General features: G+C 48.4%; 1 protein-coding gene across 5 annotated transcripts in view; it reads left to right on the top strand.

Moving 5' to 3' along the window:
• The window catches only part of col16a1 (collagen, type XVI, alpha 1), a 476,156-nt gene that overhangs the window by 164,838 nt on the left and 294,607 nt on the right, over positions 1-16,711 (top strand). For all 5 annotated transcript variants that reach the window (XM_038801937.1, XM_038801918.1, XM_038801946.1 and 2 more), the window contains exons 9-11: positions 3,281-3,319; positions 10,418-10,453; positions 13,231-13,257. In XM_038801937.1, the coding sequence (XP_038657865.1) occupies positions 3,281-3,319; positions 10,418-10,453; positions 13,231-13,257 (102 nt within the window). The remainder of the gene's footprint in view (positions 1-3,280; positions 3,320-10,417; positions 10,454-13,230; positions 13,258-16,711) is intronic.

Below are 16,711 nucleotides of genomic sequence, written 5' to 3'. Positions count from 1 at the left end.
GCCGTGCTCCGAAAGCTCGTGTTTGAAACAAACCTGTTGGACTTTAACCTGGTGTTGTAAGACTTCTTACTGTGCTCACCCCAGTCCAACGCCGGCATCTCCACATCATCTCAAAATCATGATCAGGGCCTATTGCCATGAATATCCAAGTGATTGGGACAAGGGATTGGAATTTTCATATTTGCCACCAGAGATTCTCCAAAATAACCTACTGGGCTCAGCCCATTTGAATTGGTTTACGGCCATGAAAAATGGGGTCCATTAAAATTGAAGAAAGAGAAGTTTCTAAACAACAGGACAAATCCTCAATATTTGATTATGTGTCCACATTTCTGGAAAGACTCACAGGAGCTTGTCCGGTAGCCCAAGAGCATTTAAAGGTTTCAGAGACAAGAATGAAAATGTGGGCAGACAAACATGTCAGTTCCAGAACATTGCAGACTGGATATGAGGCACTGGTATTGCTGGTGTTGTAGAGTGAACCTCTGAATGCAAAATTCAGTGGCCCCCTACAAGGTAGTTCGGAGGGTGAGTAATGTAACTTACTTAGGAGATACCCCAGACTGTAGGAAGAAGGACAGATTATGCCACATCTGCATGTTGAAGAAAAATCATCATTATCTTAGGTGAAGACAAGTATGAATTATGACCTCCTCTGACAAAGCCATGCTGACTATTCCTAATCAAACCTTGCCTCTCCAAGAACTTTCTCTAATAGTTTCCCTACCACTGATGTGAGACTCACTAGTCTGTAGTACCCTGGTAAATCTCTACAACCCTTCTTAAATAGTGGAACCACATTAGATCTTCTCAGAACTGGGAACTGGTGGTAGGAACTGGGGGGAAACCTATATAATGAGGATGGATGGATAGGTATATGTTTGTGATTTATGTCTTTCATACCTCATAATAAAATGCCAATGCCCTGATGTTTTATTCCTTTTAGGGAGGGAAGTAATTAAGGACCCTTCCTGTTGATTCTCTTTTTTTCCATTTCTTTTACTTTGTCAATATTATTTTGATCGATGGATCCTCCCAGCTCCAGGGACCTGGGTTTGATTCCAACCCCGGGTGATTGGCTGTGTGGAGTTTGCAGTTTCTTCCCTTGGCTGCATGGGTTTCCTCTGGGTGCTTCGGTTTCCTCCCACAGTCCAAAGATGTGCAGGCTAGGTGGATTGGCCATGATAAATTGCTCTTTAGTGTCCAAAGGCTGGGTGGGGGTACAGGGCTAGAGCAGGGATTGGGTTTAGGTAGGGTGCTCTTTCGAGGGGTGGGCGTAGACTCGATGGGCCGAATAGTCTCCTTCTGCACTGAAGGGATTCTATGAGTGAATGGACATATCCGTTTAAGTCAAGTAGAGGAAGTGAGGAACTCAAATGTTGCAAAATAGTACACTGTGCTTTGAAGATTTACATTTTGAAGAGATTAAGTAAGTCTTTCTGGCACCTGAAGAATCGGAGGGATTTTGTTCAGATAATTGGATGGTGGCTAATGGATTGATGGAAGACCGTATTATGCCTGGCAACAGCCAGTGATTGGGTCCCACCAGGTTGGATGTTTTCAAAGGACCCAGGGAACAACTCTCCTGGATGTTGAGAAAAGAAGCTGTGTGTTTCTTTCTCTCGCTCACTCTCGTTCTCCAAAATGGTGTCCTGCCTGCTGTTTCCGAATCTGCAGAGAAGTCTTGAGGTCCTGATGAATGCACAGTGAGAACCATTGTAGGTGGAAAGCAAGAATCTCCAACAGAAGGCTGAGACTAAAAGATGTACTGGAAGACCGATCTGAAACAGACTTTGATACTTTTTACTTTTCGTATTATTATTCATTCCTCCCCTCTGTGTTTGTCTGTCTTGTGTTTGTGTTGATGAGGGCGAGTTAAAGAGGGGGGGTTAGGAATTAGATAATAGTTAACCAGTTGTATTTGCTGCATATTTAATTATAGTTATTGTTCTTAACAAGTATTAATTATGTTTAAATTTGCAAACCTGGTGATTATAGTTATTGGGCAGCCAAAGCGATTGGGTATTTTCCTGGAATTAATGGATAATTTCAATTATGTTGAGAGTTTGGGTCAAATGGGGCTGGAGTTGACAGCTTTCTAGCCCAGGGTTTCATAACAGTGATGACCACCACAAAGGACACAGGGATCGTCGATCGATCTCCTCGTGGGGTTTGTGGATTACATTGTTCGAAGATACAAGCGTTTGGTATGAAGCCTGGCTTGTTGGGGTTATTGCAATGACCAACTCTACCTCCTTGTGATCCTGGAGGTTTCATCACGTGAGCACGTACCTCTAATTATCCTGCCCTCACATTCCCATAATTTATTGCCCAACATGTCCATCTTCATGGAACCCCGCCCTCCTCCACCAGCTGTAAAGATTCTTGATTAATCAATCGGAAATTCTTTGGAATCTTTTCTCCGATTTTCTTAGCTAATAGCCAGACTTAAGCCTCATCCAAAATATGGCAGTACCCTCAATGTTAGACAAGGATGGCAAACACAGATTTTGTATTCGTGAAGCCTTGACCTTCTGTCTGAAAGGTTAGAGTGACCCATAAGTGATACCTCAGAGATTGAAGTAAATCAACATGTGGTTTTCAAACTGTGTGAGATTAGTATTGGTACATTTCACGCACCAGTCCCCACACACTATAGACGGTTGGACAAGATTGTCACCCAAACTCATTGTGTTGTCTGGGAGTTAGAATCACAGAGTCCTTACAGTACAGAAGAAGGGCATTTGGCCCATCGTGCTTGCAGGACCTTCTGAAGCGCACACTCCCCATGTCCACCCCGTCTTATCCCCATAACCTCGCAACCTAACCTGCACATCCCTGTACACTACGAGGTAATTTATCTACGAGGTCAATCCATCTAACCTGCACATCCTTGGGACTGTGGGGTAAACTGGTGCACGCGGAGGAAATCCACGCAGACACGGGGAGAAAGTGCAAACTCAACCCAGACAGTCACTCAAAGCCGGAATTGAACCCATGTTCCTGGTGCTGTGAGGCAGCGGTACTAACCATTGTGCCACCCATGGGTGCTCGGCACACACGCATTTAATTCTCCTTCTGCATCTTCAGCACGACAATTACTTCCTTGACAACAGGCTGACCTGGAAGACTCTCAAACTGTTTGGGTGTCCAGATGACTGCCAGGTATCCATGTTGACTAAATGATTAGGTTGGCGGGTGCAGGAAATGAATAAGAAGCTAAGAGCTGTTGGTCTCAATTCAAATCTGAAAGCTCAGATTAGATATTGTTTCTTTGCAGGCTGGTCAAGCTGGACAAGAAGGAGAGAATGCTGAAGAGGTGAGTCTTGTAATTCTGTATTGTTTCATTGTTCCTCAACGGTTTTGATGTTGCTAATTTATTTCTTTACATTCCCACTCTACTTGCCCCCTCTTCGCATAAGTCGACTTAGCAATAATATCTAAACGCAGCCTGAATCTGGAATGGGGCAGGGTATAACTGGAGGAGGAAGATTCACCTCTTCACTTCAAAGAAAGCCAGGATGTTGGCACCCAAATGTTATAACACCCTGGGGTAATGTGCAGTCAATTCCAGCCGCATAGGCCCCAGAGTTCCAACACAAGTAAATAAACCAATAATTTAGATCTGTGCCGAGATTCTCCAAAATTCCAGGCAAGTGTTGACGCCAGCCTAAACACTGGAGTAGTGTACGCTGGCATCAACCACCATCAGTCTCCTGGTCCAGCAGTTCAGGGAACCAGCACGGCGACGGAATGCTGTGCGCTGCTCCTGTGGTGAAAGGCGGCTCTGCACAGCCAGCACGGGTTCGCACATGCACGCGATATCTGTCTCTGCGCCGGCGCATGCACGTGACAACTGTCTCCGCGCTGTCACATGAGTGCGACAGCCGTCTCCGCGCCAGCGCATACGCGTGGTTGCCGTCTCCGCGCCGACGCCATGCAACATAGCGGATACCTACAGCGGGCCTGCGCGGAAGGAGGTAGACCCCCTCCAGATCGCGGGCCCCTGCCAATCGGAAGCTCCCGATCGCAGGCCTGGGCCCTGTGGAGGCCCCCCCCCCCCTTCCTCCGGAGTCAGATCCCCCCCCCCCCAACAGGACGGCCACCGAGGCCGAGGGTCCGAGCTCCCGCTGGGTGGTACCAGGTTGGAACCATGCTGGCCGGACTCGGCGGAACTCGGGAGCGGTTCGGCCAGTTGACCACGGAGAATCTCTGAGAGGGCCCCTTTCAGTGGCCCCCGACCGGTGCCGCGGCAACCAGGCGGCGCAATTGGCGCTGATTTTCTGGTCGCCGGTGAATCGCGTCCCGGCGTCGGAGTGGCGTGGCAGGAATTTCCCACGTCCCCGCCGATTCCCCGACCTGCCACGGGCTTGGAGAATCCCGCCCATGGTTTCTGCGATCCTGCTCCAATTACTTAAAGGCATCAGATTTGGAAGTGAAACACAAAAAAAATGTTTATTTGTAATATCATAGAGATAAGATATGTGATGATTATCAGAATATCAGCCAGCTATTACTTCAGACCTCCTTTATTGTCCCACCTCTACCCAAACACACACAAGAAAAATTAAAAAACTTGAAAATATCTTATTTTCACAAGTAGGCTTCAAATGAAGTTACCATTCCGGCGCCTGTTCGAGGAGGCTGTTACTGGAATTGAACCTTGCTGCTGGCCTGCCTTGGTCTGTTTTCAATGCCAGCGATTTAGCCCTGTGACATAAGGAGGGTGGATGTGTTGGGTATTCTAAAAGGCATTAAGGTGGACAAGTCCCCAGGTCTGGATGGGATCAATCCCAGGTTATTGAGGGAAGTGAGAGAAGAAATAGCTGGGGTCTTAACAGATATCTTTGCAGCATCCTTGAACACGGCTGAGGTACCGGAGGACTGGAGAATTGCTAATGTTATCCCCTTGTTTAAGAAGAGTAGCAAGGATAATTCAGGTAATTATAGACTGGTGAACTTGACATCAGATTATCAGTGATCGGCAACATGGTTTTGTGCAGGGAAGGTCATGTCTTACCAACTTAATAGAATTCTTTGAGGAAGTGACAAAGTTGATTGATGAGGGAAGGGCTGTAGATGCCATATACATGGACTTCAGTAAGGCATTTGATAAAGTTCCCCATGGTAGGCTGATGGAGAAAGTGAAGTTTCATGAGGTACAGGGTGTACTAGCTAGATGGATAAAGAACTGGCTGGGCAACAGGAGACAGAGAGTAGTAGTGGAAGGGAGTTTCTCAAAATGGAGAACTGTGACTAGTGGTGTTCCACAGGGATCCGTGCTCGGACCACTGTTGTTTGTGATCTACATAAATGATCTGGAGGAAGGTATAGGTGGTCTGATTAGCAAGTTTGCAGATGACACTAAGATTGGTGGAGTAGCAGATAGTGAAGGGGACTGTCAGAGAATACAGCAGAATATAGTTAGATTGGGGAGTTGGGCGGAGAAATGGCAGATGGAGTTCAATCCTGACAAATGCAGGTGATGCATTTTGGAAGATCCAATTCAAGAGCAAACTATACAGTAAATGAAAAAGCCCTGGGGAAAATTGATTTACAGAGAGATCTGGGCGTTCAGGTCCATTGTACCCTGAAGGTGGCTGCGCAGGTTGATAGAGTGGTCAAGAAGGCATACAGCATGCTTTCCTTCATCGGAAGGGGTATTGCGTACAAGAGTTGGCAAGTTATGTTACAGTTGGATCGGACTTGGTTCGGCCACATTTGGAATGCTGCATGCAGTTCTGGTCGCCACATTACCAAAAGGATGTGGATGCTTTGGAGAAGGTTCACCAGGATGTTGCCTGGTATGGAGGGCGCTAACTATGAAGAGAGGTTGAGTAGATTAGGATTATTTTCATTAGAAAGACGGAGGTTGAGGGGAGGACCTCATTGAGGTCTACAAAATCATGAGAGGTATAGACAGGGTGGATAGCAAGAAGCTTTTTACCAGAGTGGGGACTCAATTACTAGGGGTCACGAGTTCAAGGTGAGAGGGGAAATGTTTCAGGGAGATATGCGTGGAAAGGTCTTTACGCAGAGGGTGTTGGGTGCCTGGAACGCATTGCCGGCGGAGGTGGTAGAGGCGGACACGATAGCGTAATTTAAGATGCATCTAGACAGACACATGAATGGGCAGGGAGCAGAGGGATACAGATCCTTAGAAAATAGGCGATAGTTTTATATAGAGGATCTGGATTGGCGCAGGCTTGGAAGGCTGGAGGACCTGTTCCTGTGCTGTAATTTTTCTTTGTTCTGAAGACAGACGCACACAGTGGGAAGGGTAAAAATGATAGGGATTAAAATGGAAGAAAGAGAGATAACTTTCCTTGTTGCGGATATTGGGAAAATTGTAGCCAGCTATCTTCCCAGGATGCAGAGTGCTGAAACTACCAGTTGGTTTGGATCATCTGGCTGGAACATTCAGGCCAGATACTCAGGCTGTGGGATTCCCCCCAGGGAGTCACTTTAACTTGTGTTAACCTAGGCCTTCATACGGAAGATGCACGACAGGTCTGTTCAATTTTGTATTTGCTTCCCATTCTAGAAGACTTGACCAACAGCACAACTCAGATAAACAGAGTACTAGAGAGGCAGCCTCAATAAGGACTTACAGTGATCTGGTAACCTTACAGAGGGAGAACTCCAAAAAGTACCCCCCGGATCTGTCTTCAGGCTTTAAACACTCACTAACTCAATAAAGAGAAAAATACTAGCTGCTCTGTTTATCTGGAGCTGAGGTATTAGAGAGAGTTATCCTCCCTTTCTGGAAGAGACATTTAAAAGAGTTCTGTTCAGCTCTGAGTCCAAATCAAAACTGAAAGCAAAAATACCCAGCCTCACAAGGTAAGGGACATTCTGGAATCAGCATTGAGGATCTGTTAAGTCCTGACAATTGAAAGTAACTAATTGTTTGCTAGCCAAGTCCATCAAGATGAGTTATCAAGGGACCAAACCAAGCAGTGCATCTTACGAGGGGAAAGTGGTTCTTGAGATCAGACCAACTAGCACATCTGCCAGGGGTGGTCCAGTTCATTTCTTAAACTAAAAGTGCAATCCACCTGAAAGACATTAGTCCCAGCAACTGTCCTGTAACAAAAGTTATAAAAGCAACGAATAATAGATAATAAAGGGAATACCCAAGGGAAACCAGGTTTAAAAAGGAGGACCCTTAAACAAGTTACACTCCACATGCTCAGCATCGCTAGTGGAGTGACATGGCGCAATGGCTATGGTACACGCTGGTTATATTACTTGATTATTAATCCATAGACCTGGACTAGTGATTCAGAGACATGAGTTCAAATTGCAAGTGGAGAATTTAAATTGAGTTAATTAAATAATGGTGGCCATGAAACTACTGGATCAAACCCATCTGATTCATCAATATTCTTTAGGGAAGGAAATCTGTTTGTGTAATCCACTTTGCTCTGGGCGTGACACCAAACCCACAGCAGTGGGTTTGACTCTTAATGGTTGAGCTGGCTACTCTGGTGTGGTGATATGCATCGCTGCAAATACACAAGGGGTTAATGTAAATACACTAAGACTAAGTAAACACTAGAGGGAACATCAGAGACGTCATGACATGCAGACATACAGCTAACGAACACATAGAATAGGACACGACCAATGGGCAGTCAAGACACCCAGAGGTGACACTACCACAAGGGGGCATTACACAACCCATATAAAAGGACAGGGCACACATGCTCTGTCTATTTCCACAGGCAACACTTGGAGAGTAGGACAGGGGCAGATCAGAAGCATCACACCCACCACGTGGCTCAGAGCATTCTGGTTAGATAGACTGAGTTACTATCGCCAGATTAGCAGGAGAGTTGAACTCATAGAGAACCGTGGTAATGGTTCAATAAATCACACTGAACTTACTTCAAAGTCTGGAGTATCTTTTGGTCAAAGCTGCATCGAGTTGCAGCCTGTGTTATCCCAGAGTACATAAGACAACAAGTGGTATTCAAGAATTCGCTGCCAGTATAAACTATGAAACTATGTATAACCGTTACACTTCGCAAATACTTAAGGTCAAAAAGACAGGAGATTTAGCAGGAAGATCACTGAAGAAAATAAATATTGGAAAGGATCAGTTATTACTGCATCGTTATTATTCTTATTAGTCTGCATCTAAATATTCATAATAAGATGACCTAGCTCCAGTTGTGGCACCAAGGATCCAGAAAAATGGCAAGCTGCAGAGATAGATGTAGCTCCTCGCTGGAGGAATTCTGTGATCCCACGCTCCAGGTCAGGAGCTGGTACACTCACAGTCAAGGCTGGTACACTCAGTGTTGAATCTGGTACTCTCCTTGCCGAGGCTGGTACATGTCTTGCTGAGGTTGGTACATTCAATGTCAAGGCTGTTACACTCAGTACTGATGCTGGTACACACTGCTGAGTTTGGTACATTCACTGTCGAAGCTGGTGTACTCAGTGTCAAGACTGTCACACTCAGTGTTGACGCTGGTACGCAGAGTGTCAAGACTGTCACACTCAGTGTTGACACTGGTACACTCAGTGTCGAGGCTAGTACACTCTGCTGAGACTGATATACTCAATGTTGAGATTGGTACTCTCAGATTTCAGGCTCCGACAGTCAGTGTTGAGGCTGGTACGCTTACTGCAAAGGCTGGTACACTCACCACCGTGGTTGTTTCACTTAATGCTGAGGCTGGTACATTCACTGTTCAGGCTCGTTCGCTCACTGTTGAGCAGGTACACTGACTGTCGAGGCTGGTACACTGACTGTCGAGGCTGGTACACTGACTGTCGAGGCTGGTACACTCACTGTTGAGCAGGTACACTGACTGTCGAGGCTGGTACACTGACTGTCGAGGCTGGTACACTGACTGTCGAGGCTGGTACATTCACTGTCGAGGCTAACACACTGACTGTCGAGGCTGGTACACTCACTGTTGAGCAGGTACACTGACTGTCGAGGCTGGTACACTGACTGTCGAGGCTGGTACACTGACTGTCGAGGCTGGCACACTCACTGTCGAGGCTGGTACACTCACTGTCGAGGCTGGTACACTGACTGTCGAGGCCGGTACACTCACTGACGAGGCTGGTACACTCACTGTCGAGGCTGGTACACTCACTGTCGAGGCTGGTACACTGACTGTCGAGGCTGGTACACTGACTGTCGAGGCTGGCACACTCACTGTCGAGGCTGGTACACTCACTGTCGAGGCTGGCACACTCACTGTCGAGGCCGGTACACTCACTGACGAGGCTGGTACACTCACTGTCGAGGCTGGTACACTGACTGTCGAGGCCGGTACACTCACTGACGAGGCCGGTACACTCACTGTCGAGGCTGGTACACTGACTGTCGAGGCTGGTACACTGACTGTCGAGGCCGGTACACTCACTGACGAGGCCGGTACACTCACTATCGAGGCTGGTACACTGACTGTCGAGGCTGGTACACTGACTGTCGAGGCTGGTACACTGACTGTCGAGGCCGGTACACTCACTGACGAGGCCGGTACACTCACTATCGAGGCTGGTACACCGACTGTCGAGGCTGGTACACTGACTGTCGAGGCTGGTACACTCACTGTCGAGGCTGGCACACTCACTGTCGAGGCTGGTACACTCACTGTCGAGGCTGGTACACTGACTGTCGAGGCTGGTACACTGACTGTCGAGGCTGGTACACTCACTGTCGAGGCTGACACACTGACTGTCGAGGCTGGTACACTGACTGTCGAGGCTGGCACACTGACTGTCGAGGCCGGTACACTGACTGTCGAGGCTGGTACACTGACTGTCGAGGCTGGTACACTCACTGTCGAGGCTGGCACACTGACTGTCGAGGCCGGTACACTGACTGTCGAGGCTGGTACACTGACTGTCGAGGCTGGCACACTGACTGTCGAGGCTGGCACACTGACTGTCGAGGCTGGTACACTGACTGTCGAGGCTGGTACACCGACTGTCGAGGCTGGTACACTCACTGTCGAGGCTGGCACACTCACTGTCGAGGCTGGTACACTGACTGTCGAGGCTGGCACACTGACTGTCGAGGCTGGTACACTGACTGTCGAGGCTGGTACACCGACTGTCGAGGCTGGTACACTGACTGTCGAGGCTGGTACACTGACTGTCGAGGCTGGTACACTGACTGTCGAGGCTGGTACACTCATTGTCGAGGCTGGTAGACCATTGTCGAGGTTGGTATACTGAAACTTACACACTTTGGTACATGAGGACTGGCCTCCAGTGGGGGCTATGGTACTGTACCTGAGATTTAGATGTTGCCTTCAGGATAAAACAATAGATGTGGTCTGGAGAGGGTGATGCCAGTGTAAGAATCGAGGATTTCGTTCATCAATAGGTTTGAGCAATGAATCCATTCACTTGACTGACACCTACTCGTTGTATCTCTCTCTTACAGTGTAAGTCGTGTATCCAGATGGAATCTGGACAGAATGTGAGTACCGTATATGAGTTCTGTTCTAGTTGCTGACAACGATGCAGTTCAATCACTGTATGGCTGTGTTGCCTGGGTATTTCTGGTATTACCTGAGTCAGAATGGTAACTGCTAATGATTAAGATCCACTTCGCATCCCGCCAGTTGATATTAGGCTCTGCTTGTTATTTGATTTCTATAGTGTCCTTTCTGTGTTTGTTACAATCATTGTCAATGTCTAAATGCCATATAACCTACTGCTTTGTGATGATTGGTTCACATCCTTTGTCTCAGTTGCACTATCACATTGCACCATGCTAAATTGCTAACACAAGTTGGCTACGTTGCCCATGGTGGTATAGAACCCAGTAAACCAGTTGAATCGCCAGTCGATGCTCCAGTTCTCCACACTGTCCCTGGACTAGAAGCAGTTAAAGACAGGTAGCAGAATTCTCCGTCGGTAGGACCCTCCGGCCTGCCGACAGTGCACTCAAGCCCGCGGGTTTCCTGACGGTGTGAGGTGTCCACAATGGGAGACCCCATTGGCCGGCTGGGGGACCGGAGAATCCCGCCCAGGGTGACTTCTCCAGATAACCAAACAAGTGCAGAAACTGAGTCCGTGTGGACATTGGGTCCAGACGCATTCCTAGGACGGGTTACCATGGACTGTCGAGGGGAGTTCTAAATGCGTTGCACATGGCTGGCAACTGGCATGCACCACATTCAGCTGAAGTTATTTTGACACACCTTGTTTTTTTAATAATCTTTCTTGTCCCAAGTAGGCTTACATTAACTCTGCAATGAAGTTACTGTGAAAATCCCCCAGTCACACATTCCAGCGTCTATTCGGGTACACAGACGGGGAATTCAGAATGTCCAAATTACCTAATAGTATGTCTTTCGGGACTTGTGGGAGGAAACCGGAGCATCCGGAGGAAAAGCACGCAGACATGGGAGAATGTGCAGACTCCGCACAGACAGTGACTCAAGCTGGGAATTGAACCTGGGACCCTGACACTGTGAAGTCATAGTACTATGCTACTGTGCTGCCTGATTGTTTGGTTTTAAAATGTGTTTGATAGAAAACCAGTTCCCTGTGCCTAACCTGCATTGTCGACATGGCCATCAACATGTTGGCCTCATTGCTTTTCGCCATCCTTGCTGATTACTGGGTCTGCTTTGGAATGAAGATGTGTCTATGTTAAGGCCCACGGAGATCTGCTCTCCAATGATCCTCCAGTCCCGTCAAAAGCAGTGGCAATTTCCGTGGCTCGCCCATCCCGCTGCCAGTGAACCTGAGGTTGGGGTCGAGCTCTGGATTCAAAAAAACAAATGATGACTATGTTGATTGTTGAAAAAAATCCATCTTGTTCACTCATGAACTCCAGGGGAGGAAATCTGCCACCTTTACCCAGTCTGGCCTACCTTGGCACAGTGGTTAGCACTGCTGCTTCACAGCACCAGGGCCCCAGTTCCATTCTAGCCTTGGGTGACTGTCAGTATGGAGGTTGCACATTCTCTGCTTGAGTTTCCTCCCAGTGTACCACTTTCTTCCCACAGTCCAAAGATATCTAAGTTAGGTGGATTGGCCATGCCAAATTGTCCCTTAATGTCCAAAGATGTGAGGGCTAAGTGAAGTTAGGGTGATAGGGCGGGGGAGTGGGCCTAGGTAGGGTGCTCTTTGGAGGGTCAGTGCAGATTTGTTGGTCCAGATGGTCTCCTTCTTAATATATGAATTCTATGGATTGAACAAAAACAATGTGGTTGACTCTTAACTGCCCAATGAAATGGCCAAACAAGCCATTCACTTCGAGGGCAATCAGAGACAGGCAACAAATGCTGACTCAGCCAGCAACACCCACATCTTTTGAAAGAATTTTTAAAAAGGACTGGAAGATCCCCCTGGTGCAAAGGGCTGGGAAATCCCAGCGAGGACTCCTATCCCTTATCCTCTGGACCAACATCCTATTTGATTACTTTCTGTACCTGTTCTTGAATTTTTAATAGTCCACATACATGGACCATCCAGTGTTGTTGACTATCCACTGTCTCTAGATTTTCACCATGGAGTAACTCCCCCTTCTATGCTATTTGACATCTTTCCTACCTGAAAGTTTCTGCTAAACTTACTCGTTTGATGTCCATGTGAGCTCTCTGCTCCGTTGCTCCAGTCGATTCTCATGTTGTATTTAAATGCTTTGCTCCCTAATGTGCTTGACACCACTGCCTGGATCCCTTTGTCCTGCAGACAGGAACTGTTTCTGGGTGATTTCAGCTTCAATAGGCCACTTGGAGGTGCTTACAAGAATATACATGCTGGTCATTTCTTTGATAATATAGGGAATGCTCAGAAATATAGAGGAAGGACCAAATTGCTTTTGGATTTAAGTTTTTCAGTGGCCTCCTAGATAAAGGAACCACAGTGGGGAGGTGCCAAGTGTGTTTCCTCAATCCCATTGAGTTAGATGACCTCAACCAGCTCGGCAGGTTGGGTGACAGATCCAGTCTTAAAGCATTGAGCTCAGCGGAGGAATATCAGACGGCGCTTCGCTCCTGTTTATAGTCCACAGAAGGTTCATGTTGGGTAAAGTGGGATTACATTAGGCTGCAATGTCTCCTTAGTTGAAGACGCATTACCTTGCAGGTGAATGAGTGAGGGAGTAGAGAGCTGGGGCCGTGATGGTGGAACTGATCCTCCGGCAGAGGCACTAGCTGCGGTAGAGTGGGTGTGGAAGCTGGACAAATATCGTTTTCTAAAATGGGAGTAATTCTGCTTTTCTCCATTAATTTCTTCCAGGAAGCCAGTGGGATTGCCAGAGACAAGGTAATGAACAGTAATCACCGTGCTTCTTGCTCCAAGCCCTCACAGTAACATTTCAGTAATGGACTCAAACAGACATGAACCACAGCTTAGTTGCATTGCAGAGTAGACTGGAAAATGCATCAAATGCTAATTATTTAAAGCAGATTATTCAGAGAACAATTATAAACCAATGTCAAACATTGGACTCATTAATACCACTTTGGCACAGAGTGCTTCATGTTTAATATTCCAAGAGATGCGGAAATTAAATATTTACGAGTAAAAATCTTCCAAGGCTCATTGCCAGCAGATTGAAGAATTGTTTGTGGCCCTTCATTATCAAAAAAGGGTGGGGGAGAGAAAGCAGCTGACTTCAGACCTGACACTGTACTGTTACTCATAGAGTGGAGGAGGGGCAGTGTAGAGGGAGCTTTACTCTGTATCTAACCCCGTGCTGTATCTGTCCTGGGAGTGTTTGATGGGGACAGTGTAGAGGGAGCTTTACTCTGTATCTAACCCTGTGCTGTACCTGTCCTGGGAGTGTTTAATGAGGACAGTGTCGAGGGAGCTTTACTCTGTATCTAACCCCGTGCTGTTACCTGTCCTGGGAGTGTTTGATGGGGACAGTGTAGAAGGAGCTTTACCCTGTATCTAACCGCATCCTGTACCTGTCCTGGGAGTGTTTGGTGGGGACAGTGTAGAGGGAGCTTTACTCTCTATCTAACCCCGTGCTGTACCTGTCCTGGGAGTGTGTATGGGGACAGTGTAGAGGGAGCTTTACTCTGTATCTAACCCCGTGCTGTATCTGCCCTGGGAGTGTTTATGGGGACAGTGTAGAGGGAGCTTTATTCTGTATCTAACCCTGTGCTGTTACCTGTCCTGAGTATGTTTGATGGGGACAGTGTAGAGGGATCTTTACTCTCCATCTAACCCTGTGCTGTACCTGTCCTGGGAGTGTTTATGGGGACAGTGTAGAGGGAGCTTTACTTTGTATCTAACCCTGTGCTCTACCTGTCCTGGGAGTGTTCATGGGGAAAGTGTAGAGGGAGTGTTACTCTGTATCTCACCCTGTGCTGTTATCTGTCCTGGGAGTGTTTGATGGGGACAGTGTAGAGGGAGCTTTACTCTGTATCTAACCCCGTGTTGTACCTGTCCTGGGAGTGTTTATGGGGAAAGTGTAGAGGGAGCGTTACTCTGTATCTCACCCCGTGCTGTACCTCTCCTGGGTATGTTTGATGGGGACAGTGTAGAGGGATCTTTACTCTCTATCTGACCCCGTGCTGTACCTATCCTGGGAGTGTTTGATGGGAACACTTTGGATGGAGCCTTACTCTCTATCTAACCCCCTTGCTGCACCTTTCCTGGGACAGTTTGATGAGGACTATATAGAGGGAGCTTTACTCTGTCTCCATCCCTGTGCTGTACCTGTCCAGTGAGTGTTGATGTGGACAGTGCAGAGAGAGTTTACTCTATATCTATCAGCATAGGCCAAGATGACCCATAGACTGCTTTCCCCTTTGAGGGGGAGAGCTGATTGGTGGCAATTTAACCTGAGGATCATCACACCTCAGGCTAGGGGCAAGGTTCAGAAGGCAGGGCCTTCATGAATAACCTCAGCCGGTATAGGAACAAAGAACAAAGAAAAATTACAGCACAGATGCAGGCTCTTCGGCCCTCATGGCCCGCGCTGATCCAGATCCTCTATCTAAAACTGTTACCTATTTTCTAAGCATCTGTATCCCTCTGCTCCCTGCCCATTCATGTATCTGTCCAGACACATCTTAAATGATGCTATCGTGCTCGCCTCTACCACCTCTGCCGGCAATGCGTTCCAGGCACCCACCACCCTCTGCGAAAAGAACTTTCCACGCACATTCCCTTAAACTTTTCCCTCTCACCTTGAACCCGTGACCCCTAGTAATTGAGTCCCCACTCTGGGAAAAAGCTTCTTGCTATCCACCCTGTCTATACCTCTCATGATTTTGCCGACCCCAAAACTGGCCCCGCATCTGGACTGATTCAGTGACCGTTAAGGGGCTGGTACCGGCACCCCATGGAACACAATCGATTCCAATGAGAAACGGTGTTGGATTTGTCAGATTTGCGATTGACACTCAGGAGGCTGAAAATCTGCAGCGGCATATACACACTGCACTCCCCACATACACACAATCCCAGCCAACAAGATATAAGTGAGGCGAGCAGTATCCCGTTTTACATATGCTGAGATTGAGACCCTCCTGGACGTCATCGTGGAGAGGGGGCCACCCTGTACCCCAGCCTGGGAAGGAGGCTGCCAGCTGTGCCTGGGCGCAGGTGGCAGAGGTCATGAACGTCGTGAGCAACACCGTCCGGACTGGCCAGCTGTGTCACAAGAAACTGCACGTTTTCCTCAGAGCTGCCGGGTGAGTAGGCAGCACTGTACCCCAGGCATCAGCTCCCGACTCACACACCCGTAACCCCACCGCCCCCTCCTCCCGAAACCCACCTGGAGGGACACTCACCTGGGTTGGGCACTTTAGTGAAAAGTGTACTCTCTAGTGCGCACCACACATGTGCTCCGGTACAGCAGGTAGGAACTCCCGAGGGGGCAGCAGGTCAGATGGCAGGCTGGCCCCAGGGACTAGCTGCTGTCCAGACAGTCCCATCGATCGTGGAGATGCAGTCGCAGTGCCAGGGACAAAATGAGGGGCTGTCGGCGAGCATCCAGCACCTGCAGGGGCAGGTGGAGAAGTCCAACGGCATACAGGAGCAGCAGGTGGTGGTGTAGGCCACGCGTGCCACCCAGGCCAACACCGCATGGGTAGTGTCCGTGGGGGAGGCCTTGGGGCAAGGGTTTTGGCTATGGATCAGTATGTCCAAGGCCTGGGGCATTCTGTGCAGGTGGTGACCCGGGCCCTGGACAGGGCTTCCCTCTCACAGGTAGCCATGTGCCAGAGCAACCTGGACATTGCAGAGGCGCTTTTCAGCGTGGCCCAGTCACAGCGGGGCATGGCTGAGAGCGTGGGCAATATTGCCCAGGCTCTGGCTGACATGACGCAGACATAGCGGGAGGTAACCCAGTCCCAGAGGGAGATGGCGCAGTCACTGGCTGATATGGCACAGACCCAGAAGGTGGTGGCATTGTCGGCCGATGGAGAATGATAATGATAATCGCTTATTGTCACGAGTAGGCTTCAATGAAGTTACTGTGAAAAGCCCCTAGTCGCCACATTCCGGCACCTGTCCGGGGAGGCTGGTACGGGAATCGAACCGTGCTGCTGGCCTGCTTGGTCTGCTTTAAAAGCCAGCGATTTAGCCTGGTGAGCTAAACCAGCCCCGTCCCACCCATGTTGTTTTGGCCTCAGCTACTTTCCACATGCTCACTACTCTCTGGGTACAGAAATTTGTACTCATCTCAGTCCTAAATGGCTTACCCTGTGATTCCTGGTTCAGGGCTCCGCCGCTATCAGGAATATCCTTCCTGCATCTAGCC

Source organism: Scyliorhinus canicula, chromosome 1, assembly GCF_902713615.1.
Source record: "Scyliorhinus canicula chromosome 1, sScyCan1.1, whole genome shotgun sequence".
In the NCBI taxonomy this organism is placed as follows: domain Eukaryota; kingdom Metazoa; phylum Chordata; class Chondrichthyes; order Carcharhiniformes; family Scyliorhinidae; genus Scyliorhinus; species Scyliorhinus canicula.
The sequence above is the reverse complement of the archived record's forward strand: the minus strand, read 5'-3'. Positions and strand labels throughout refer to the sequence as shown.